This window comes from Candoia aspera, chromosome 3 (genome assembly GCF_035149785.1).
Source record: "Candoia aspera isolate rCanAsp1 chromosome 3, rCanAsp1.hap2, whole genome shotgun sequence".
NCBI lineage: Eukaryota > Metazoa > Chordata > Lepidosauria > Squamata > Boidae > Candoia > Candoia aspera.
The window spans coordinates 1,623,850-1,649,215 of NC_086155.1; the positions used below are offsets into that span (position 1 = coordinate 1,623,850).

The window sequence follows — 25,366 nt, forward strand, 5'->3', positions numbered from 1 at the left end:
ATTTTCAGTGAAATCACCGCTAAATATATCTTCTCCTGCGTTTCCTCTGTTTCCCTTCAGAAGTGTCAAAATGGTCAGAAAAATGCCTTCAGTTTTCTCACACCTCCCCACCCCCTGAGATAATGGCTTCTCCAAAAGCTCCAAAATGTCAGTTATTTTCCTGGTACTAAGGTAAAGGTAAAGGTTTCCCTTGACGTAAAGACCAGTCGTGTCCGACTCTAGGGGGCGGTGCTCATCTCCGTTTCTAAGCCTTGGAGCCGGCGTTGTCCCTAAGGACCCGTCCGTGGTCATGTGGCCAGCATGACTCATGGAACGCCGTTACCTTCCCGCCGAAGCGGTACCAATTAATCTACTCACATTTGCATGTTTTCGAACTGCTTGGTGTGCAGGAGCTGGGACGAGCAACGGGAGCTCACCCCGCCGCGCGGTTTCGAACCGCCGACCTTCCGATCGGCAGCTCAGCGGTTTAACCCGCAGCGCCACCGCGTCCCTTCCTGGTACTAAAGTAGGATATAATTTGAAATAATAACTACCGATTCAACTCTGCCGCCCCTGCCTGCCATATTGTGACTGAATTGATTCCTGTGTTTTGTGAATGCCGTCGAACGCTTTCCTCCTGCTTTTCTAATGGGCCTCCCCCCTTTGGAGTGTCTCTGGTGTCTTTGTGGATTCTCCAGCCACTTAGCCCTCCCAAAGGCAGTGGGTGCCTGGCGGGGCTGAGATTGGTGTCTTCACAGAGGCTCCAGTAGGTGCCTCGATGAGCTGCTAATAACCTCCTTAGCAGATATAATGATGTTTCCTCCCCTCTCTTCCCGAACTGCCAGAGGTCTTTTGCAGCCCAGGCTACAGACTCAAGTGCAGTGGAAGCAGAAGCTTTTATTGAAATGAGCCAGGCGGGAGAAGTGCAGCCTTGCCGGCTGTGTATTTGCGCAGGCAGGGACTGGTTCACGCCCTCTCGGAAACTGTATTGAAGCCTGGTGAGCGCAGTTAAAAAGGCCACGCTCTGTCCATCCTGAGAAACCAGCTCCTGTCTTCCTGCGGACAAATTCAGGTTTTTTTTTTCTCAGAAAGAAGGAGTGATTCAAAGCTATGTAGTCTGGAAGGGGAGGGATCGATCCTGCTCCAAGGAACTGGCCTCTTTTCAGTCTTTGTCCTCCATTGGGATCCTCTCTTATGCAGACAACACCAGCAGATCCTGATCAAAAAAGAAAAAAAAAGCCCCAATCTGTGAATTCCCATATTATGGCCCCTCCCATATTATGGCCCCTTCTTCTTGCTACTTCCTTGAGGTGGGTGATTCTTAATCTTAATCCTGCTGCCTAGGAATTTGGAGGAGCATAGTTCCAACACATCCCAGAGATGTGTGTTATCCCTTCCAGCTGCACCCATGTCACCAAAATCTGGGAAGGAAGCTCAAGAGCCTGGAGGACCAGATGGCCATCTCATCCATCCTACCAGTCAGTTAAGCCATTCCATGAAAAATCAGAACATTGGCTCATAAAGTTTGTGGCCTTCGTTGCTTATTGACTAAGGCTGAGAGTATCTGGAATGAAAAAGATGAGCTTCTGATGTTAGTATAGAAGAGAAAATATGGTCTAATAAGTATAATGGAGATGGTGGGGAAGGGAGAAGGGATGATGACTGGAATGTAGCAGCTAAAGCAGTGTTTTTCAAAGTTGGCAACTTTAAGATGTGTGGACTTCAACTCCCGGGATTCCCTTGCTGGCTGCGGAATTCTGGGACGTGAAATCCACACAAAAGTTGCCAGCTTTGAAAAACACTGAGCTAAAGGATACCATTTGTTTAAAAGGAGGAGGAATTGTGCTGTATGTTAAAAATATTCCCTGCTGCCCTGAAATCCCATGGATGCTGTAGAGAACATCTGGATAATAATCAATGAAGGAAGAAAAAAGCTATAATATTGCTGATCTCTATTCTTGCCCTTCAGACCAAGAAGATGTGGGTGGTGCCTTCCAAATGGTGGATCTTTCAAAGAGGCAAGAAGTTATTGTGATGGGAGATTCCAATTCCAACATCGGTTGGGAGCCAAATTCTGCCAAGCATTGTCCTTCTGGGAAATGCCTGATTTCTCTTGCTGAACTTCTTCTCCCTCAGCTGTTCTGGGCTTGATGCTCCTGTAGGGAAGACTTAGCTGAGGAAGGGGATGGTCAAAGAGCCTTTCCAGTTCTTATACTCTAGGAAAGGCATGTCACTCACAAAGGAGCGCTGGTGTTGAAATATGAATGGGGCCTTCTCACCAGTTACCATCTGTGGTCATCAATAGTGGTGACCACAAATGCATTAAGACCTTTCTCCAATTAAAGCAAGGCTCCTCAACCTTGGCAACTCTAAGCTGTGCGGACTTCAGCTCTGGGAGTTGAAGTCCACACAGCTTAGAGTTGCCAAGGTTGAGGAACCCTGAATTAAAGCATTAACAGGTCTTGACAATGGGATATCAATCCCCCCCACTCTCTCTCTCTCTCCTATGTATACATTACAAACAAACTTCCTTTTGTAGTACTTACTTCAATGACATCAACGTCAGCATTGTTGAAATCTATGTTCAGCAGCTTGGGGAAAGGAATGCCTCCACCTAAGACATCTGCAGCCAGAAACAAAGCTGATCAGATTTCTGAGCAAAGAGGCTTTGCTTCCTTGTCTTTTCTGTGGCCTCTGCCACGAAATAAAAACAAGCTGTATTTTGCAATATCTTGTGTTGCAGATGAGCCACTTCATCGTTTTGTTCCATATGTGAGATCTGTGGCTGTTCCCCATAGCTGCAAAGGAGACACTTTTTCTTTGGAAACTGAAAATCACAGCTATTGCGGTCCTCTACGAGGTCCATCAATTTGGCGTCCCTCCCCCATGTCACATTTTGGCTTTGGTTACCTTTGTCACCCAGTAAACGTTAATAATGATCTCCAGCATTGACCAGCTGGTCTCCCTTCTTTTTTCTATCAGCCGAGGGATCTATGCATCTTGGAAAGATGGCAACAGCTTCAGCACTAACAGCCGGAATTTATGGGTTCAAAACAGGGGATTTTAAATCATTTTCTTCTCCTCTTCCCAGCTAGCTTGGAAGAGCCACTAATGCAATGTAAGGTCTTTAAGGCCCAGTTTGTACGGGGAAGATGGTCCTCCTCTTCATCTAAGAAGACAATCCGGTACAGACAAGTTCACAGACAGCAAGGTCTCTTTCCAGTTGCTTAATAAAAGCGTTGCCCCGGGGGTGTTTAACTACTGCCATTGTCTATTCCTCAGCTAGCATAAAGGTCGACCCAAACGGGGGCAGCATCGATAGCACATTATCCGTCAATTGTCCACAGAGTGGATAGAGCCATGTTTCTCAGCCTGGGCAACTTCCAGAGGTGTGGACTTCAACTGCCAGAATTCTCTATCCAGCGTTTGCTGTGGCTGAGAATTCTGGGAGCTGAAGTCCTCACCTCTGGCCATTGCCCAGGCTGAGAAAAACTATGAGTTAGTCTCTCCCAAAGCAGCTTTTGGAATTCGCTTACCATTCATCGCTGGAAGGAATGCCACTTCAAAGATATTGCCGACCAGCCCCTCCATGAGGGAGACCTGTACCCAGAGGAAAAGCATTTTAATGCCCGCAGCTCATCCAAGGGTGGCAGGCAATCGAGGCTTCCTCTTGATTTACTCTAATGAGCCCACATTGAAACCCTTCAGTGTAATCCAGAAATGACTCTTAGTTGCAAATGTTTCTGGAATCCAAGTAAGATTTTCCTTCAAAGCTTCTAAGCTGGGATAGCTAAACAAGACCGCTTCTAAGCCACCCTCTGCCCTTGCCAGTCAGAGTTGGATCTCTGAGGCATGATTTAAGTTAAGCCTTTCTGCCCCACACACTCACTCTCCAATAAGCATTGGCATGGTACACACTGAACCAACATGCAGTTGAAAAGGTTACAGGTGAACATGTTTTGTTGTTTATTCGTTTAGTCGCTTCCGACTCTTCGTGACTTCATGGACCAGCCCACGCCAGAGCTTCCTGTCAGTCGTCAACACCCCCAGCTCCCCCAGGGACGAGTCCGTCACCCATCCACCTTGCCCTTGGTCGGCCCCTCTTCCTTCTGCCTTCTGTTCTATCACCACGAGGGCTTCCTGAGTCTCAAGCCCTTCCCTCACTTGCCCCAAAGCGCGGCACACACGTCCCTTGGCAGCCTTTTTTTTTCCCCCTGCGGCAGCCCCCTGACTTTGCTTCATGTCCCCCCCCCCCCCCAGCTTGGGAGTGAGACCAGCTTCACTTTTCCTTGGCTGTACAGGCTAACAGCATTTCCCCACTTCTTCTGACATCGTCAAAGGACAACCTAAAGGTGGGGACAATCTGACATGGTTTTCTGTCCATTCCCTCAGAAGAAAGTCAGGGGACTGCAGTGACCAGTGGGAACAGAGGCAGGAAAAGGGAGAGAAATTGGCGATGGGGCAGAGTGTTTCATGCCAGTGTGGGGTTTTTGCCAACTCAGGGATGGTTGGAGAGCACTTCAGCTCTGCTATGGCAGAAGGCCCAGGGAACAATTAACTGCTTTCAGGTCCCAGCAGATGGCAACACCTGGCCACATACACAAACCTGTCCATGAAGTCATTGGGGATGAAGCTTGACTCAGAGATTTTACCTTTTCATCCTTCTTCCACCCCAAAACAGGCATCGCCTTTCCCACACCCCAGCAAAGAACCAAACTTTATTCTTACATCAAATTTCCCAATGTTGGAGGAAGCCAGCTCAATATGGGACCTGCAGAAACAAGGGAAAGGGGAGTGAGAGCACGGAGGCATCTGCAGGGATCCAGCAAGACAGCTGTACTCTGTGGGAGAGTTTTGGCGCATTCTCCCATGGTCTTATTTGCATCTGAGATTATTTGGGATCGGCCCCATCGCTCCTGGCCTTCCGGCGGAGTCTGAAGACCTGGCTCTGCCGCCTCGCTTGGGGCGGAGAGGGGAATGGATCTACGTGGGGATGGCTGCTGTGGACCTCTCCTCCCACACTTGGACTGCTTTAGATTCTTCCGCCACTTGGACTTTTTATCTTTACTCTTATTTATATTGTTTATTATTGTAATTTTATACTGTGGATTTTATGATTGTTGTTTTAACTGATTACTGTAAACCACCCAGAGTCCCCCGATGGGAGGAGATGGGCGGGGACAAATTGGATAAAATAAATAAGTGAATAAATATTTATGTTGAATTGTTTTGAATGGTTGTTTAAGACCTGTTTTTAAGTATTTTGTTTTATTGTAGGCTGCCCAGAGTTATGTTTGTGAGATGGGCATCTATATAAATGATAGATAGATAGATAGATAGATAGATAGATAGATAGATAGATAGATAGATAGATAGATAGAAGATGGAGATGGAGATGATGGAGATGGATACTGGGGACTCATCAGTTCTTTCCTTAGGTGGCTCCAGGGAGGGGGGTCCTCTAGTGAGAATATGAGAGTCCTGGATCCCAAACTGCACCTGGTGCAAAAGGTCTCTCTTGACTTCCCTTATTCTGGAAGGTCTCTCCCCCTCTCCCCAAACTCCTACTGCCAGGGCATTCACAGGGAACGGTAAAAATGAGTCAAGATGATGACCACAATGGCATGATTGGAGCTCTGCCTTTTTGCCATGTGCAAAGCATGGAGAAGGGGGAGGGGGGTCTGCAAACACTAATCCTAAATTCTAATGCTGCCTTCCTTAACTAGCCCACACCAAATGCCCTGGGGCCACAGATCTCCCATTCTTGCTGGGCGTACTGGGACCTGCGATCGCAACATTGCAGAAATGTGAGAAATACAACATTCATTATTCTTAAGCTTTTGCACTAAACTTGTCTGTGCCCCAGAAAACCGTCAGTTGTTTTTTCTTCAACTCAGTTCCTAATTGATTGCTGGGATTACGTTTTCTCATTCTAAGCCACCAAGACTCTTGCAGGCAGGTAGTTGCAAAGAAATGTATAAAGTGCAGTGTACAGAACAAAACAAACCATTCTAAAATCTGATGTGCACAAAAGCCCAACGTGGATTGAATTTTGACACAGGGTTTTGGGGGTGCCCTTGCAAGCTTCGGTGTGGGCAGCTGGCAGAAGAGGGATTGCGGGTTGGGCATCACGAGCCAACCTAATGTTCCATCATTTAATACAATGAATGTTTGCTTTATGTAGTAAACAAAGGATATATTGATTATTTGACCACACAAAGACGGTGAAGCAACAGATCCAGGGTTTTTTGCATCAAACGTGTCCGTTTCTGAGCAGCATTTAAGAAAGATTCAGATAAATATTTTGGAATGTTTAATTGTTCATTGGGATTAGATTCTGATTACTAAAGAGAGGGATTAGGGGGAATTTGATTAAATGGAAAAGGGGACTTTATGTTGCTGGGTATTTTTGTTAATTTTTTACTGGACCTTTGCCAATTAATAAGGAGAGCTGAAGATTTAGAGATGAATTTATAGAGAATGTGCTGAGGTACGGAAGGAGGATCTATTTGGTTGTATTTTAAGGGACAGTGATAAGTTGTTAATGTTGAATATACTTTCTGGGGATGAAGGGGAAATTTTCTTCTTCTCCTCCTCCTCCTCCCCTTCTTCTGCACTTCCTTAATATTTTTTTCTCTTTCTTTTTTTAATGTATTTTTGTATTAGGTTCTTGTTTTATTCGTTTTATCTGTTTAATATAATTCTTAATAAAAGTATTGGAAAAAAGAAAGATTCAGAGGAATTGGAGCAGATTCAGGGAAGGGCAGCAAAGATGGTCGAGGGACTAGAAACCGGGGTTGGGAGGGGTGAAAAAGGTAAAGATGGCAGCTGTGACCATACACTCAACACACACACACCCCTGCTCCTTCTAAGTGCATCACTAATAGAAGCAGGGCATATGTTTGTGTGATCATGGGGTTGGGTTTAAATTCAAATAAGGCTAATTCCAAATGAATGGTAGAACGCTAGTAGAATCTTCCTAGCAGTAAGAGCAGTTGAACCAAGGACCCAAAGGGGTGGTGGACTCCCTTTCAGCCGCCTGGGTCCAAGCAGAGGCTGGGCTGCTTCACTTGGGATTCCTGTGCTGAGCTGTGTGTGCGCGCGCACGCATGCTAAATGCACACAGGTAGGCCGGATGGCCTCAAGGGTCCCTTCCAACTCTGGGAGCCTATGTATAGCCTGTTCCTAAGGTTTTAAAGTCAGAGTGCAAAGTGAAAGAAACACATCCTAAAAATTGCCAAACACGTGATTAAAGCAGAACCCTTAACATTCAGTACATTAGTCTATAAAAAGTAGAAGGTAAGTGTTAAAATAGCAACAGGAGAACACCTGGTTAAAATCACTGAACAAGCCATACAAAGAAGTCTTTACTCACTTGTCCAGCTGAACGCTAATTTTTAGCTTGTTATCTTCAACAGAAAATTTGGCCAGCAAAGAAGTATTCTGTAACGACAAAGTGGATTCATCCTGACATTACTTTAAGCAAGCCACTCCCTTTATGGGTTTAAACCTACTACCCATGACTGTGGACCAGATGGCCTTTTGCTGACCCAGTGGGGTGCAATGGAAGGCAGTGCTCAGACCAACAAGGATTCACGCCACTGTTTTATGAATAATTCACAGCTGCAGACTGCTCTCTATCAGAGAAGAGCCCTGTCTTCTCTCCCATGCGCTTTATGAGAAAGGATCTGCCAAGTGTAATTTACTTCTATAAATCTAATTTACTGTAGCTATATTGGTCCTAAACTGAAAACGGTTCACTTGCTGGAATTCTTGTATCATTACCGCTGTCATCTAATAAATCTTGTTAAAGAAACCTTGATGAAATTTGTGCTTGGAAAAAATCACTTTCAGGCAGCTACCAAAGGTCTGACACCCTTCTCCAGGTAGCGTCACTTAACAACTATTCTTTTAGTGGTGGTTCGGACTTACGATGGTGCTGGAAAAACTCATTTACGACCCATCCTCACACTTACAACCATCATAGCGTCCCTGCAATCAAGTGATCGCAATTCAGGCACTTGGCAGCTGGTTCACATTTATGATCATTGCAGCATCCCATGGTCACACGATTGCCATTTTCAACCTTCCCAGCCAGCTTCTGGCAAGCAAAATCAATGAGGTACACACTATTTGCTTAACAACCACCTGGTTTGCTCAATGCCCAGTGATTCGCTTAATGACCACCACAAAAAAGGTTGTAAAATTGGGTCAGATTTGCTTAATGGCCACTTTTCTTAGCAACCAAAATTCTGGTCCCAATTGTGGTCGTTAAGCAAGGACTACCTGTATTGAAGGCTGAAGACCTTCAAGCATAAGCATATGGTACAAATTGCAGTGATGCAACAATGATGAAATGTGCATCACAACACAAACCTTGGCCTCTCATACTTATGGTTTTCATCATAATGTCACAATGCACATTTCATCATTTGTCCCCCCACCCCATCACCTTGTACCAGATCACCTTACTTCCACTGAATCCATAAACAGGTAGGAGTCATCCCTATGTTACTTGACATGCATTTCCCATCAGGAATCTAAAACATAGCCCTTTTGATCCCACAAGAGAGCCTTCTCCAATTGGCTCCAAACTCTGTGGGGAATTGTGGCCTATGTGTGCAGGAAGCAAGGCTTTGAGGCAGAGACTGAGCTAGCACGAAATAAGGCAGGCTGGAGTGCTGTAAGATGACTCAGACAACTGAAGGTCAGACTTTTTACAGTCATGGATAAAATCTGCCCCCCCCCCGCCCCCACTGCCACTCCCACCTTGCCAAGCAGAAGGAACATCCAGGAAAGAGGGTTTCTGGAATGTCATGGCCATAACTTCATACTCACAATGTTCAGGACACAGAGAGGTTTGTCAGCAGCACCAGGCTGGGTTGCCACTATTTCTGAAGTAGCCTGAAGTTTAATCAGGCCCATATCTTTCTGCAGTTTCACAACTGGGACCTCGGAGACAGACACCTTCAGGAGGAGGGACCAAGGCTCTGGGAACATCTGAAAGACCTGCGGATCACCCGGAGAAACGATATCGCTAGCATAATATAGCACGGTCCGGCGGAGGCCCTGGCTGCTGCCTGGAATAGGGAGGTGGCTGGGGTCTTGGACAAGATTGCGCCTGTGCGGCCTCTCTTGCCCCATCGAACCCGGCACTCCCCGTGGTTCACAGAGGAGCTGAGGGTCCTGAAGAGGCGTAAGAGACTCCTGGAGCGCCGCTGGAGGAAGACAAAGACCGAACCCGACCGGGCACAAGCTAGAGCCACTATTAAGGCCTACCTGGTGGCGGTAAGAGCGGCAAAGCGCCAGTACTTCTCCGCTCTTATTGCATCTGCAGAATGCCGCCCGGCGGCCCTGTTTAAGATTACCCGATCCCTTTTGGGGAAGGTGGGCCCAGTGACCCACCTACAGGGCCGTGCAGAAGAGTTTTCTGAGCATCTGCAGGATAAAATCGGATCCGGTCTAAGTTGGACTCCATGCGTGAAGCAGGGTCTGAGGAGATGCCGAGGGAACGTTTTAGCCTTGTTATCTGGGAGCAGTTTGATCCGGTTGGACCCGAGGAAGTGGACAGGATCCTGCGGATTGTGAATGCCACCACCTGTTATTTAGATCCATGCCCCTCCTGGCTGGTGAAGGCAGCCCAGGAGGTGACGTGTGGTTGGGCCCAGTTGATGCTAAATACATCCTTGCGGGAGGGGGTGTTCCCGGTGCCCTTTAAGGAGACACTGGTGTGCCCCCTCCTCAAGAAGCCATTGCTGGACCCTACTGTGCTGGACAATTTTCGTCCAGTCTCCCACCTCCCCTTTTGGGGGAAGGTGGTTGAGAAAGTGGTGGCTTTGCAGCTCCAGAGGATTCTGGATGAAATGGATTATCTGGACCCCTTTCAGTCAGGTTTCAGGCCAGGACATGGGACAGAAACTGCGTTGGTTGCACTTATGGATGATCTCTGGCAGGAGTGGGATGGAAGCAGTGCATCCATCCTCACTCTCCTTGACCTCTCAGTGGCTTTCGATACCATCGACCATGGTATCCTTCTGGGATGGCTCAGGGAGTTGGGGGTGGGCAGTGTGGTTTTGCGCTGGTTCACCTCCTTCCTCCAGGGTCGATCCCAATCAGTGGTGATAGGAGATGAGAGATCCGATCCTCGACCCCTGCTGTGTGGGGTGCTGCAGGGTTCGATTCTCTCCCCTCTCCTGTTCAACATCTACATGAAACCGCTGGGCGAGATCATCTGTCACCACGGGTTGAGGTATCATCAGTATGCAGATGATACCCAATTATACATCTCCATCCCGGGGGAGGTAAGTGATGCGGTGGCTGCCCTTTCTCAGTGCCTGGGGGCTGTGGGAGTCTGGATGGGGAACAACAGGCTTCAACTGAACCCTGGCAAGACGGAGTGGCTGTGGGTTGATGGGGCTTCATCTTCCGAGAAACTGTCATCTTTAGTTCTGGATGGGGTGGCACTGCCCCAGACAGACCCGGTGCGTAACTTGGGTGTCCTCCTGGACTCACGACTCCTGCTCGAAGAGCAGGTGGCAGTTGTGACCAGGAGGGCCTTTGCGCAACTTCGGGTTGTGTGCCAGTTACACCCGTTCCTGGATCGTGAAGCCCTCCGAACAGTCACTCACGCCCTGGTCATCTCCCACATAGACTACTGCAACGCGCTCTACATGGGGCTATCCCTGAAGAGTATCCGGAAGCTTCAGCTGGTCCAAAATGCAGCCGCGCAGGCTATTTTTGGTGCCCCTAGGTCGGCACATATAACACCTTTGCTGCGCGAGCTGCACTGGGTGCCAGTTTGCTTCTGAGTCCAATTCAAGGTGTTAAAGCCCTACATGGCATGGGGCCAGGTTACCTGAGGGACTGCCTCATCCCCATTACATCGGCCCGCCCCACCCGATCATCCATAGAGGGCATGTTACGGACCCCGTCCGTAAGAGAATTTCATCTGGTGGGGTCCAGGAAACGGGCCTTCTCTGCAGTGGCCCCCGCCCTTTGGAACATCTTGCCCCTGGAGGGGAGGCAGGCCCCATCACTCCTGACCTTCCCGAAGGCCCTGAAGACTTGGTTCTGCCGTCTCGCCTGGGGCGGGAAGGTGGGTAACCATTCTTGGGGGTGGCTCGCACTCTAGAATCCCTCCAACCAGCTTGGAATTTTATAGCCTCTTAGATTTTACATTTATTTTTTGCATTTTATAATAATTGTAATCGGTCCGGTTTTATGAGATTTTAACAATTCTGATTGGAGTTTGATTTTATTGTAAACCGCCCAGAGTCCCTCTTTTGGGGGAGATGGGCGGTAATTAAATTTGAATAATAAATAAATAAATAAATAAATATAATGATTTGCTAGCTGGCAACTTCTGTGGTTCTGTTGTGAAACCTAGGATGCATCTTAGAAGGAATGTCACCTAGCTTCTAAGAGGTGAGACCGTTTATTTAATTGTTGATTTATAGCCTGCCTTGCCTCCAGAAACTCAAGGAAGCATACATAACACAACCTCCTCCCATTTTTTTGTACAACAATAACCCTGTGAAGAAGGTTGGGCTGAGAGAGAGTCATTAATGATCTTCTATGGCTGAGGGTAGACCACAATCTATGCCTCTTTCTCAGTCCAGCATCACCTCACCATGCTGGTTCATGGAAGGATATCCAGTCTTCCCAGCCTAGAGCCACAGTCTAAGACCTCATGAGGGCACTGTGTGCAGCAATTCTTGCACATTAATGCTTGGCTGAGTTCTGAAAACCACTGGTTTTTTTCAAAGCCTCAACTGAGGAGACTTACCGCCGGAATCAATGCCCCGAGAGTTGAGGTTGTCAGAGGAGGAAGTTCAGGGTACTGGTAAAAGAAAAACAAATGTGCCATTGTGTACATGAATATTTGTGTGGGATTATTTCTTTCTTTCTTTCTTGACTACCGGGGCCTTGCTCTGCATCAGGAAGTGCCAACATTTAGCCTCTTTCCCCTGATAAGGCTCAAGCTAGAACCTATGAAAAGGAGAATACTTTTGGGTGTTTCAGTTGAACTGGGTCATCAAAATCAAGCTCTGAACAGTTGGAGTCAAGGAGAGCAGGTTCCAGGTTAGAAGATCCAGAGGCCAGAAGATGCCCACTTCAGAACTCTAGGATTCAGTTGTCTGAAATTCTGAATTTTCTAATGCTCCAAGATGCCACCCGCTTCTGTGGCTGGCCTGAAGGCTACAAAGATATTGGAGTTCCTGCCCAACTGCATTTATGTAGGCAGCCATATAAATTATTTAACTACATGAATACATGATCAAACAAACTCACCATCCCATCAGAGATGTCAACATTCAAAGCGCCTTGCTTCTGCAGGACACCAAGCACTGAGCTGAGGAAGTTCACTGAGAGTCCCAGCTGAGAGTTGGTTGTATCAGCCATTGGTGGCATGGGCGGCATGGGCACCCTTGGTGGCATGGGGATGGATTCTGGCTTGCCAAGAGGATAGTCGATTAGGGGGCCTGCTACCTGCCCAACCACAGTCTAGGAGGAAAAGATAAAACAATGACAAATCCCAAGAAATGCTGGATAGGCAGTTCCATGTTACTGTCTCCCTGAGCCTTATTGACCTCATGATGGAAATCACAGCCAGGTTTCCAGTCACACTAAACCATGATTGTTTTAAACATAGTTGTTGACTCAACCACATTTGGGTTGTTTTTTCCCCTGTGCTATGCCAGACCCACACAAATCACAGTTCGGCTTAGCATGATACATGATAGCTCAATTACCACTCCACCATTAACCCATCATTGTGCCTAAAGGCATTAAACTTTAAATGTGACCACAAAGTCATGGATTTGCTGCAAAATATCCTTTGCATAAATAAAGGATCACTTTATTCCCTGCAAAAGCAGAAAGCTTCAGCTGCGCAGGCATGCAGCCAAGGCCTCGCGATTTGCAACGATCCTCCCTGTGAAGGATTTGTTTGATCAGGTAATGTTACTGTTGGACTTGCAGGTAGGATCAGAAAAGGAAGAGGCTTCCTATTCAGAGCACCAGCTCTTCCAAAAGCAGACCACATCCCTGTTCTCAGTAATGTGATCTTTGGTCCTGGTTCATGGTTGCAAAAGGTATTCCTCCCTCCCACTATCCAGCACTGCTTCCCCTTCTCCAGAAACAATATAAAAACCTTCCTTGTGTTACCACTGGTGTAATCTGGGGACAGCCAACTGGAGTCCTTTGTCAGCTAGTTGGATTTTTGCCAGCTGAAATACTGTGGCAACATCTGCAAATCAGGCCCAAGGGTAAAAACTCCCTGGCTGGGTTCACACAGTATGCTTAATTGGGTCAGTTACAAATCTAGCAGCTGCATTCACACAATATATTGGCCTTCGTTGGCTAGTTGTTTCTATGGCTTGCTGTGTTGTGGGAAGCCAAGACATTTGGTTGGCTTATGGATCAGCGTAATGTGCAGGTTCAGAAAGTGGGTTAATTCAGCAACCAGGTATCTATGTGGCTGTTGGTAAAGCTATTTCTCACTCTTCCTAACATTACTTTGGGCTTAAATTTTAACCAAAGAAAACATGCTGTGCAATGCCTGTGATCTCAGATTTGTGTACCTGGGATGAGATTAGAATAATCATGAGTATATGTAAATCCTAGATGTTACCATCTCCAAAGAAGGTAAAGACCATATTCCCATCTTCTCCATCTGAAGTCCTACCTAGTGAGTCCACAATGAAGGCAGCAACTTTCCTGAAGCCATGGCGGGAGTTGGCTCTGACCAACTCTTCTAGTGCTGTGTGGGTGCAACCAGAAGGCAGCTGAAGGGTTCAGCAGCAGAACAAACTTGCCACATGCAGACTTACATTTAAATCAATTTCCAGGAAATGTCCTGTGACCAACGGGAGGCTGGAGACTGTATACTGGACGCTTCCTAGTATACCCAGAGGGACCAGAGCTGTGTGGAAAGAGAAGGGCAACAGGTACCACTGAAAGGGTTCCATCACTTGCCAGCTCCCCCTACTTGCATCATCAGGGTGCACATCCCTCGAGGAACAAGATCGGGCCTTTGCTGGTGCCACCTACAGTTACATTTCCCTGCCCAGAGCTCATCTCTGCTGCTTGGAGGTTCATCAGAATGCCAAATCTGGCTTCCCATAATCCTCCAGAAGATACAAGTTCCAACCAACCCAGTTCTCCAAGAAATTCAGACTGTTCTCAGATTGCCTCCCTATAGCACAAGTAGACTGCAAATCAACATACCAGTAGTCCTCGACTTACAACCGTTCATTTAACGAGGGTCCAAAGAAACAACGGCCTTGGAATGGGTGTTTTATGGCCTGTAAAGTACTTCCAAGTGCCGCAAAATGTCGCCCCCACCCCCAGCAAGTGATCACATTTTGGGCATTTACGACTGGTTGCGGTGTCCTGTGGTCACATGATCACATTTTGTGACATTTTGTGATGTTTTCTGGCAAAAAACACCCATTGGGGAAGCTGGGTTTGCTTAACGACCACAGTGGTTCACTTAACAACCCATGATTCACTTAACAACTGCCATAAAATGGTCGTAAAATCAGATCTGGTCACATGTGACTCGACTTACAACCTCAATGACTTAACAATGGAAATTCCAGTCCCAACTGTAGTCCTAAGTTGAGCACTACCTGTATATACACTCATAAAGTTTTGGAGAATATAAAGTATTTTCCTGCCCTCTATGTAATGGCACTGATAGCTAGGAAACTTTGGCTGTGTTCACACAATACGCTTAACCGGGTGCAAATACAGCCTCAGATGCATTCACCCAAGGTAGTAAGCATGGTCAGGGTTAGCCTTGCATGCTTTGTTTGGTTTTCTCGCTTTGTGGAAATCCACCCTATGTGGCCAGGCTGACGCTTCTGTCTATTTCGTGAACTCTGAAAACAGATTAGCCTGGCAGTCAGTTAAATCTGTCCTCAACTTCAGCCACGTGGATGGCCGGCTTACCACGCGGTGACAGGACAATCCTGATAACATTCTGTCAGGTCAGTTACGTTCAGCTAGTGCCCTGCAACGTGGCTAAAATCCGTTGTTTGTAGAAATACGAAGAAGAAGTAGCCAGTTTTCGGGAGACACAGAACTGTGCCAGTGGAGGAAGAGCAGTGCTGCGGCTCCACCCTGGCCTGTTTTAAGTCTCTCTACCCATGAAGGGACACAGAGAAGAGTCTTCAAATGTATGGGAAGAAGAAGAAGAAGGCAGAAACTTACAGTTCACCAGTCCAAGCTGCTCATTGACTAGGCCCAGGACAACATCGAGGACGGGACAAAGCTGGAGAAGTTAAGATGTGCGTGAGTTTCTTGCAGCAAACGGTCAGGAAACGAATTGGCAAAAGAGACAAAGCAACCGTTCCAGTGACGGTCCCTTCTGTCCCTGCTAGTTTCCTCACTGCATGGAAGGAGGCGGCCGAGAGTCGTGCCACACGTGAGCGTGTGTTGTGACTGGGGGCACTGGTGTCCCGTTGGGGCCTTTGTGTTCGCACAGATCTTGTTGGGTTTGTGGTTCCAAGCTACTTGCGTGTCCCGGCCGCATCGCCTCACTTACCAAATCGGGAAGGAGTCTGTTAAGGACGCGTGCTAGCAAATTGTCCACAATTGGAAGAAGGCTGCAGAGAAAAACAAAACAAAGGCATTAGAAACATCTGTGGTTTGACAAATTTGCGGCAGAACATCTGGAGAGCAAACTAGCATCTCCGTTGGCACGGCGGCTGATTGGGCCAGATCCTCCCGTTTCAGCCACCGCAGCCCTCCCGGGCTTGCTAGCCAAAACAGCCCGTCAGAGGGGAGCGTGCTTCCGGCCCTTGATTTGCCTCCTCTCAGTCCGGGTGGGCTCGACAGTCTGCACAGTGGAGGGGGGGATAGCACTGAGGATGGCCATTCGGCCTTTCTTGGAGGGGCAAGACTTTTAGGGGCACATGGGAGCCCTCCGTGTGCGATCCAGGAACAGTCTTCTCCAACTGGGTACTTCAGAGACTTCCCCCCGGATTTTCTGCCGCTGTGTGAAAGTGGGAAGGAACCAAGAGCTAGCTAAAAATCCAAAACTGTCTCCGATTGTGTGTTTGTGTGTAAGGAAGTCAGCAGAATGAGCCGCTGTTGGCACGAATATGATGTTTTGCAGGATAATTAGGCCTAATTGGAGGGCAGCCCAAAGTGACCCAGTGATAACTTGGTGTTTGAGTCGGTTAAACTAAACAGACTTGTCCTTACAGGTAGTCCTCGCTTAACAATGTTAACCAACGTGGTTTTAAAGCATGGTGTCACATGATTGCTCCACTTAGCAATGGCAGTTTCAGCAGTCCTGGTTGTTGTCATTAACTGAATCACTGTGGGTTGTTAAGTGAGGACCTCGCATGACTGTGACTTGCAACTTCCTGCCAGCTTCCCCATTGACTTTGCTTGTGGGAAGCCATCAGGGAAGGTCAACATGGCAATCACGTGACCGTGGAATGCTGCGATGTCATAATTGCAAGTCAGTCGCTGAGTGCCTGAATTGTGATCAGGTTACCATGGGGACACCCCAATGGCTGCAACTACGAGGACCACTTGCAAGTCCCGCTCGTTCAGCGCTGTCATGACTTTGAACGGCCGCTGAACAAGTGGTCAAGAAGTGAGATACGATCTGCATTATATTACAAACTATAATAAGCGCATACAAATGTTACAAATGGAAATGGAGGTGGCCAAGGAGATGATAGCAAAGGAGGGACTGAGGCCCCGTTTGATGATGCTCACCCTCTAAGAAGTCTAATTTTAATGCCTCCCAGAAGCGTGTCACAGTGGTCAATCACCAACGTGGGGTAGCTGGCGCTGCCCATCGTCAGCCGGACAATTGCTGTGATGTTCACCTCCAATGCAATGTCAAGCAAACCAAGGAGGCTGCAACAGAAGGCACAAGAAAAGGCTGACCAGGTCACCCATGACTGTATTTATTCTGGTTTCTTGAATTTCCTACTTCTAAGTGGATTTTATAAACTGATATTGGCCACAGCGCATTTGGGAGTTGGTCTTCTTCTGTGATTTCTCCTGGTTTGCTCCAGGGATTTCAGAAGAAAAGAGGGACAAAGGTCTATGTGTGGGATTCAGCCTCATTCTGCCTCTGAACGTGGAGATCTCATTATTTAGCCTCCAACCCTTCTCCGTGGCGATATCCAGACTAGCCTTCTCAGCCTCGTATTCTCCAGACGAGCTGGACTTCAACTCCCAGAATTCTCATCAGTCAGGACTTTTGAAGGGGCAGAGTAGAAGAGCATATCAATTCTCTCACTGCACTGAGAGGCTGGATTAGATAAGTTCGAATTAAAGTTAAAGCAACGTTTCCTCCAGCTCTCGTCTGGCACGGGGAAGCTGCTGTCAAACAGTGTCTCTGGATGTATGTTGTCCTACTCATGGGTATCTCCCAGGGTGTGTGGGGAGTTAAGTGATGAAGCATATACCATAGCATTGCCATGCAGATCCCACGACTTACGCATTTCCATTCAATATCAGAATGTAAGTACAAAAGGGTGGAGCGTGTGTCATGATGCCACAATGCACAATTCGTTATTTTTCCACCACCATGCTTAGTGCAGGCACTTATGGTCCTGCTTACCTCTTCCCATTAAGTGCCACTTTAGTGTATAAATCCAGGTGGACCCCAATTCCAGGTAAAAGCCTCAGGTTGACCTTGGGAAGGGTCAGTTCCACAATTCGTAATCTGCAAGTAGAAGCAAAGTCATTCAGAGCATTCCATCTCCTTTGCTCTAGAACAGTGTTTCTCAACCTTGCTGGCTGGGGAATTCTGGGAGCTGAAGTCCACACATCTTCAAGTGGCCAAGGTTGAGAAACCCTGATCTACAAGAACCAATAGCTACCAACTGCAGAAGAACCAGTTTAGACTGGAAATCAGAAAAGCTCCTAGCTTAATGCCCATCAAGTTTGACAGTCCACCATCCAATCCCAAATTCTGTTCCTTGGTCATATTACAGTGGGATGATTTTAATTTATGTGCTTATTTTACCCTATTTATAGTTTGTCCCAGTTACTCAGATTCTGGGCAGTAGACAAGTAAGGAAAACAATTAAAACCATGGTAACCATCCATAAAAAGCTAGATGTCCACCCAAAGGCTTCATCCGTGGCCAAAGGCTGCGGAAGAAAGATAGCCTTAAGTGGCCCCTGGAATGTCAGAACAGTCAGAGCCATGCATGCCTCTGGGGGTGGTGTATTCCACAAGGAGGGGGTATGAGGACTCCTCCCTTGGACAGGGGGTTGGACTAAGACCTCCAAGGTCCCTTCTAGCCCTATGGTTCTATGATTCAGTGATACTACAGAAAAAAAAGGCCTGTCCACCCCTCTTATTTCCCTTCGGTAAGCTCTCCCTAGATGACCAGACCAGATGGTCAGAATCACATTTAACAAGGAGGTCCCCAATGCAACTGGGCACTTCTCTATATCATAACCAGCACTTTGAATAGGGCACAGACACCTACTGGCAACCAGTGCAGCCAGTGTAGAATGAGCGTGACTATCACAGGTTCCCACAACTAGGAGTCTGTCCACTTCATTCCACTCCAGCTGCAATTTCCACGTCATCTTCAAAGGTGTTCAGGGTGTGAGTAACAATAATCAAGATTTCCCTGCCTAGATGGGGCCATAACTAGTACACCAGCTGAAATCTGGGTGAAGGCCCTCCTGGCCACGGCCTCCTCCTGTTTTATTTGTTGGTTTGTTTAATTGATTAGATGATTTCTATGGCCACCCATCTCATATCAGTGACTCTGGGTGATGTGCAAGGTCAAAACTTAATAGTCTAAGGTAAAAATTTAACAATCCAAACCACAACACTTGAGGTCAAAATAATAATCCCAGTTTATAAAACACAGCTTTAGCCAGCAGAACTTGCCTACTGGGGAACAGCTAGGACTTAAATGCCTTATGAAAAGCTAACAGCGTCAGGACCATCTTAATCTAAGGGGGGAAGCTGTTCTCCAGGGCATGGAAGGCATGACTCTTGAGTCCAACAAGTTGACATTGTTTGATGGAAGAGATTGGAGTATGTGCCCCCCTTCCTAGATCTGGTGGGGCAGGCAGAAACAATGAGAGAGAGGGGGCCCCCCACAAATAATTTGGCCCTATGCCACATAGGGCTTTACAGGGGGTAACCAGCACCTTGAAACACACCAGGAAGCGCACTGGAACCCAGTACAGCTCAGAGGTATTACATGGATGAACCTCAGTGCACAACACACTGCACACACTGCTGCATTTTGGACCAGCTGCAATTTCTAAATGCTCTTTAGTGGCACCCCCATGTAGAACCCATTACAATAAATCAAATGGGAGGTGACTAAGGCATGAGTGGCAACAAGCAGGGCCTCCCGGTCCAGGAATGGGTGCAGTTGGTGCACACGATGAAGTTGCGCAAAGGTCCCTCTAGCCATAGCTGCTACCCACACTAGAACCCGCTAAAACCAATTGTTCTAGCAAGAATTACAGATCTAGAACATGGACCAGCTCCTTCAGGGGAACCATGACCCCATCTACAGCAACCACCAGGACCAATATCTCTGGGTGGCCAAAATATTTATGAACAAACAGCACCTCCATCTTGTTAGGTGTAGTCTGAACACGCTTCTTCCCAGCCTGTCTCCTACCACCTCCAGACACCATCTCAGGTGATGATGTACAATTGCAGGTCATCAGGGTACTGATAATACCTCCCCCCAAAGCGATGAATGACCTCACACAGCAGTTTCATATAGAGAGTAAGTAACATTGGGGATTGGACCAAGCTGGGCTGTATCTCCTCAACAACTTTCCCCCCCAAGGAGAGCTGGAGACAGGGTGACCATTTTCAAATACTGCTGGATCAAGAGATGGCTTTTTCAAGACAGGGCACACCGCCACCTCCCTTAAAGCAGGTGGCCTCATGGTCTCCCTCAAAGAGGCATTGGCCACTCCCTGGATCCAGCTGTGCACATCCCGCCCACTGCTGGCTGAGCTCACACTGCAGGAGACCTTCTCCACCTTCTGAGTTTCAGAAGCTTAAAAGAATCTCTGGCCACATTGCAATGTGTCGCCCCACTCCTCTCACTTGACTCTGCCCAGTTGGTCTATACAGAAAGAGCAAGGACCCGCTGCTTCATTTCCTTGTGACAAGAGAGATTCAGTGGACAGAAGATTTTGTGGCTTTCCACCTTTCCTAATTCTCCACTGCTGTCTGTGTGGGGCAGGAAGGGTTCCCCTGCTTATTGCTTCTTCTTGGACTTCAGGGGTAGAGTCAGCCATGGCTGCACCAGCAGAAGACCTTTCCTCCCCCTCTCTAGGAATACAGGAGTCAGCTGGTGGTTTCAGTAACGGCAGCCTGGGGCTCCCTCGAGGCTAATCACAACCTCCAATTATAGAGTCAGCCTCTTTAGCTGACTGTGAAGTTTCTGCAGACAACCTTTCCTTTCTCTGATTGCGATGCTGGCATTTTCTCACACAGATTCTGTGTCCAAACTGCATCCATGAAGGGGGCAGGGTGAGGGGCTCAAAAGGTCAAGATGGTAGCCAGGACTGCACAGTGGAAATCCCACCTCCTTTTTACATGTGTCCTAAGTGGGATAGACATAAAAAGGGGCAGACCTTCCACTGCACAGTTGTAGCCGCCATCTTGACTTCTTTGATCTCGCCCATGGAGATGCTCCTGGGGCAGGTCAAGAAGAAGTTGCCCAGGATGGGACCCAAGAAAACAACCGTAGTGAGAAGTTGGGCTCATAAATCAAACCTGGTCCCTTCCAGACAGTAAGCCTTTCGGAAATTCTGGAAGTTGCAATGCATCTAATGATTGCCCGCCTGAAAAGGCTGCTCTTTTATTCGCCCAGGGATATGATATCTGAAGCTGGGGCTCCCACGAAGAGGGTGAGCAGCGAGACTCAGACTTTCTTACCCTGTCAGCCCTTGGACTGTGCTGAGTAGACCTCCTTCTCCAAGGACGCCGAGGATTCCACCTCCACCAAGCAGGCCTCCGTTGCCCAACAGGCCTCCGTTGCCAAGGAGGCCCCCACCGCCACCAAGAATTCCTGCAGTGCCAAGCAGACCTCCATCACCCAGCAAGCCTCCTTGGCCTAGCAGGCCTTCGGCACCTGGACCTCCACCGTTGCCACCACCACCGGCATTAGCACCCATTCCTCCAAGCAAGCCTCCAGCGACCCCACCAGGAAGGCCCCCTCCTCCTCCTCCTCCACCACCACCACCAAGCAAACCTCCCAGAAGGCCTCCACCACCACCTCCTCTGAGTAAGCCTCCAGTAACGCCTCCCAGAAGGCCTCCCCCTCTGCCGCCCCCAAGGAGGCCTCCTAGCAGACCACTGTCGCTACCCGCCTCCACTGCCAATCGGCACTTCTCTCATGGCGCCTTGAAGGGCGTTGCTTTGTGCCATCGAGTTGGTGACAGCTGCAAAACAAACAACAAGAAATAGCGTATAACCAGGGGGAGGGACAATGCGGCTTCCCTCACACTTCTTCCTGGCTGTTTGGGAATGAGCAAATTCCATACACGGGATGTCTTTTGTAGAGAAGGGCAGAGCTGGTTTTTATTTCAAGAGACGTGCAGCAGCGCCCATTGCTGCTCATCTCTTTCCTTTCTTCCCCAGAGGATCAGGAATATGGGAATATCCTGGATGGATCGCACGGAGTGTCTTTCCAGAATGATTCTGAGACAGAGCACCTGCTTTACGTGCGAAGGTCCCAGGCTCAACCCCCAGCCTTTCCAGACAGGGACCTTCTCTAACTCCCAGAGACTGCTGCCAGCCGTATCCTTGCATCAATGGGTGTTGTACAAGGCTACGTGGACAGTAGTGGACTAGGGGGAGCGATGGTTTGATTCGGTGGAGCATCCACAGCGTTTCAGGTGGTGGGGGAGGTCAGACCAAGTGACTCGCATTCCTTTTCCTTCCTTGCTGCCTCTACTTACCGTTACGCAACAGGCCCTGGTTGACTCTGATCACAGCATCCGTTGAGAGGAGTTGGCTTTGTGAGGGAGTCAGCAAAGCGCAGACAACGATGAAGCCCCAGGCCGCTAACATCGTAGCTCAAGTGGCACCTGCTGAGATGCAACTGGAACTGAGTACAGATGTCCTTTCAAAACTCTCCATCTAATTAGTGGGGAGAGAAACTGAGTGGAAGATTTCTCTGAATTTCACTAAGGGAAGGAGAAACTTGCCCACTCTTTCCGAAGAGCTGGATCCCCTTATGCAGCAGCAAAAGCGCCCCTTCTGAGAAAGGCCCCCAGAGGACTTCCTTCTCAAGATCTTCCCTTGGGACTGAACAGCAGAGTGGGCGGCTAGGGAGGTGGCAAACCATAGCAACTTGTGCACTTAGAGGTGGGGCGCTCAGACACTGCCCACTCCTTGGCCACCTCTTGCTGTGAGCAAGAACATCAGATCCATTTGTGAGAAGTCCCCTGAAATTATTTTATTCCAGATAACAGCCCTTTCATGAAACTGAATTAGAATTGGTAGTAGATCTACGTTTTGACAGCAGATACTTTCTCAATAGGTATTGGGAAAAGGAGATCAGGGATGTTGGTAAGAATGTGTCGAACCCAAAAATGTATCAATCCTGAATAAAAAGGAGACTCAGCTGGCACACTCAGCAGAAATCATTCCCCACAGATCCAGCTGGCACAAATCTGGGGGGCCACTAGCTCCGATTGGTCTTTGACCAATGTGTCAGGGGCATTTGCATCCCTCCAAAGGTCAAGTCAAGGACAAAACCCACATTTGATTGGTTATTATTTAAATATAATTTGAATTAAATTAAGTACATTCTGTTATTAGGATTTCTCCATGTGGGTGTAATAATTCTCTTATTCCTAAATTTGGCTACGTCTGAAAGAACTTACCTGAGCCTAATGGAGAAAGGAGAATCTTGGCCTTCGTCCTGCTAATTTTCAGTCAGTTTCTAGGCTGTTCATTGGCCTTGCTGTCTCTTTCTCCTGGTTCTGGAAGTATAGAGGTGGCACTACCATTTATATCAATGGCAAGTGGTGGGTGGTCATGGACTGGGTGCCAGGGATATGGTGATAATGGGCTCAGTCTTGTCTTTTCTTTTTTTTTAGTCGGGTTTGTCAAAGTTCAGCATATGTAATGATCTGTAATTCTGGAACTGGTGTTAAGCAAGAGGTATCAAATGCACACCCAGTTCCTCAATCTATGATGCATTGTCTCTGCTTAGCAGGAGGGACAGAAACATTGGGTTTCTCTACTTGGGGGGCCTCAATTCGGCAACTTTTTCACACACACACACACACACACACCCATGGAAAGGGCGATCATCTGTGAAGACTTCTCTGGAGAGGTCTGGCCAGATAAATCGAGTGCCTTGTTTCAGAGCTCCAAAAGGTCTCCTCCTTGCTGTCCTAGCTGCTTCCATGACCATCCACAACATTTCTCCCTATGACATAAGGGCACGAGTCCAGAGGAAGGGAAAACTGCCCACTATCTTCAGGTCAAAACAAAAATGGTAAGACCAACTCACGGGTTGGATTCACACTATATGTTTAATTAGGCCAATTACAGCATGAGAAGGGATGCGGTGGCGCTGCGGGTTAAACCGCTGAGCTGCCGATCGGAAGGTCGGCGGTTCGAAACCGCGCGGCGGGGTGAGCTCCCGTTGCTAGTCCCAGCTCCTGCTCACCAAGCAGTTCGAAAACATGCAAATGTGAGTAGATCAATTGGTACCGCTTCGGCGGGAAGGTAACGGCGTTCCGTGAGTCATGCCGGCCACATGACCACGGACGAGTCCTTAGGGACAACGCCGGCTCCAAGGCTTAGAAACGGAGATGAGCACCGCCCCCTAGAGTCGGACACGACTGGACTTTACGTCAAGGGAAACCTTTACCTTTACCTTACAGCATGAGAGGGTGTATTTGCACAGCTAACTAATTTTGGTGAATTTAAACCACTGGGAATATAGTATGACTCCAGCCTGTTTGATCCAGCTCTTCCCCTTTGCTCACTGATATGAGCAAGACATGCAGAGAAAGGGATAGGGCAGAGTTTCTCAACCTTGGCAACTTTAAAACATGTGGACTTCAACCCTCAGAATTCCCCAGCAAGCCATGCTGGCTGGGGAATTCTGGGAATTGAAGTCCACACATCTTAAAATTGCCAAGGCTGAGAAACACTGGGATAGGGTAAAATAATGAAGATGTTGAACCACAAATTCAGTTCATCAACAGGTGTTGCACTCAGCACCATCAACAGGCCAAAGCTTTGAACCTGGATGCAAACATGTGCATAACAAGCAGGGCCGCAACTAGGGGGGGACAACTGGGGCCTGTGCCCCAGGTGCCGCACTGGTGGGGCGCCAAAATGAGTGCTGGGGGGGGTGCCAAAATGGGCACGGAATCCACGTTTGCCCCGGGTGACACAGACCCTAGTTGCGGCCCTGATAACAAGCCAACCTCACATATAATCAAATAAAAGGAATAGCTGGGGTTATTTGATTTTGGAGATCCTGCTAGTCACCCTGTTCACACAGCACCCAAACCCTGGTATTGAATTAGCCAGTTTGGGGGATTTGCGCGATGCACCCTGAAGCCGAAATTAACTAAATGGGTTGAGCTGACCCCACATGCCAAGCTACAAAAAAACCCAAGTCCCTAACTTAGCAATTGGGCAAACACAGAGCCCCAGCTGTGACCTGGCCTGTATCAATCCTACCTGCTTGGTAGGGGCTGAAAAAATTCACTCCAACCCATAAAGTGGCCGAAGTTTGGAATTTTGTGGGTGACTGACAAGAAGGAGCTTTGGGGAGATGCGCATATTTGCTGTCTGCTTTGCGTGAACTGCTGGTGCTTCACCCCACTGTCACCGCCTGTTTTCCATGGAGACCTGCTCGGCTGTTGTCTTTGCAAGTAAACCAACATGACCGAAACGGTGTTGGGTCTCCAGTTTACTCTGCTCGGAGGCTGAAAATGTTGCCTGTGACACATTCTGTCCTGTAGAGATGACTTGTAGAATCAGCACAGGATTTGAAGATGAGGTCTGGCTCTGAAGCCCCCCAAGGCCTTTCCTAGACAGTGGGTCCGGTCCAGGCACCGCAAAGTCTTACTTCGCACAGATTTCCTGTCGCTTAAGGTGAGCATTTTTTCCTGTCATTATTTTGAGAAATACATGGTGGTCCTCCCACTGATACTGGGGTGGTGGAGGCCTGATTTTGACAGCTTTGGATTCTCTGAGAGATGCTGAACTGCTAAGATTCATGTCAGCGTCTGGTCCAACTTTCTCCAGGCCACAAAAGGTATCTTTGTCCTTCTGAACGGAACAGTTAAGACCCAGGCAAGATAAAGGCTGTGAGTGCTTCCGTCTTTGCGCAACAAGGGGGATTACCTGCCCCAAACAAAAGTAGTTTCAAAGT

General features: G+C 48.0%; 1 protein-coding gene across 1 annotated transcript; it reads right to left on the bottom strand.

Annotated features, from left to right (window-relative positions):
- Positions 1-1,079: 1,079 nt before the first annotated feature.
- LOC134493627 (BPI fold-containing family B member 4-like) lies at positions 1,080-22,029 on the bottom strand. The gene is made up of 16 exons (XM_063298316.1): positions 21,918-22,029; positions 21,323-21,398; positions 20,893-21,279; positions 17,573-17,677; positions 16,717-16,860; positions 15,530-15,590; positions 15,196-15,256; positions 13,812-13,903; positions 12,271-12,483; positions 11,765-11,818; positions 8,818-8,988; positions 7,355-7,422; positions 4,708-4,750; positions 3,516-3,579; positions 2,526-2,602; positions 1,080-1,195 (listed from the first exon to the last, which is right to left on the bottom strand). Exons 1-16 carry the CDS (start codon positions 22,027-22,029, stop codon positions 1,172-1,174), a joined length of 1,752 nt encoding a protein of 583 aa, XP_063154386.1. The 3' UTR covers positions 1,080-1,171.
- Positions 22,030-25,366: the final 3,337 nt, after the last annotated feature.

Bases quoted from the DNA above. Each gene is read 5' to 3' on its own strand.
- LOC134493627 (XM_063298316.1), bottom strand. From the start codon at position 22,029: ATGTTAGCGGCCTGGGGCTTCATCGTTGTCTGCGCTTTGCTGACTCCC. The intron at 21,399-21,917 runs GTAAGTAGAGGC...TTTGTTTTGCAG, and splicing joins CCAGGGCCTGTTGCGTAACG to CTGTCACCAACTCGATGGCA. The intron at 11,819-12,270 runs GTGAGTTTGTTT...TTCTTTTACCAG, and splicing joins TTGACATCTCTGATGGGATG to TACCCTGAACTTCCTCCTCT.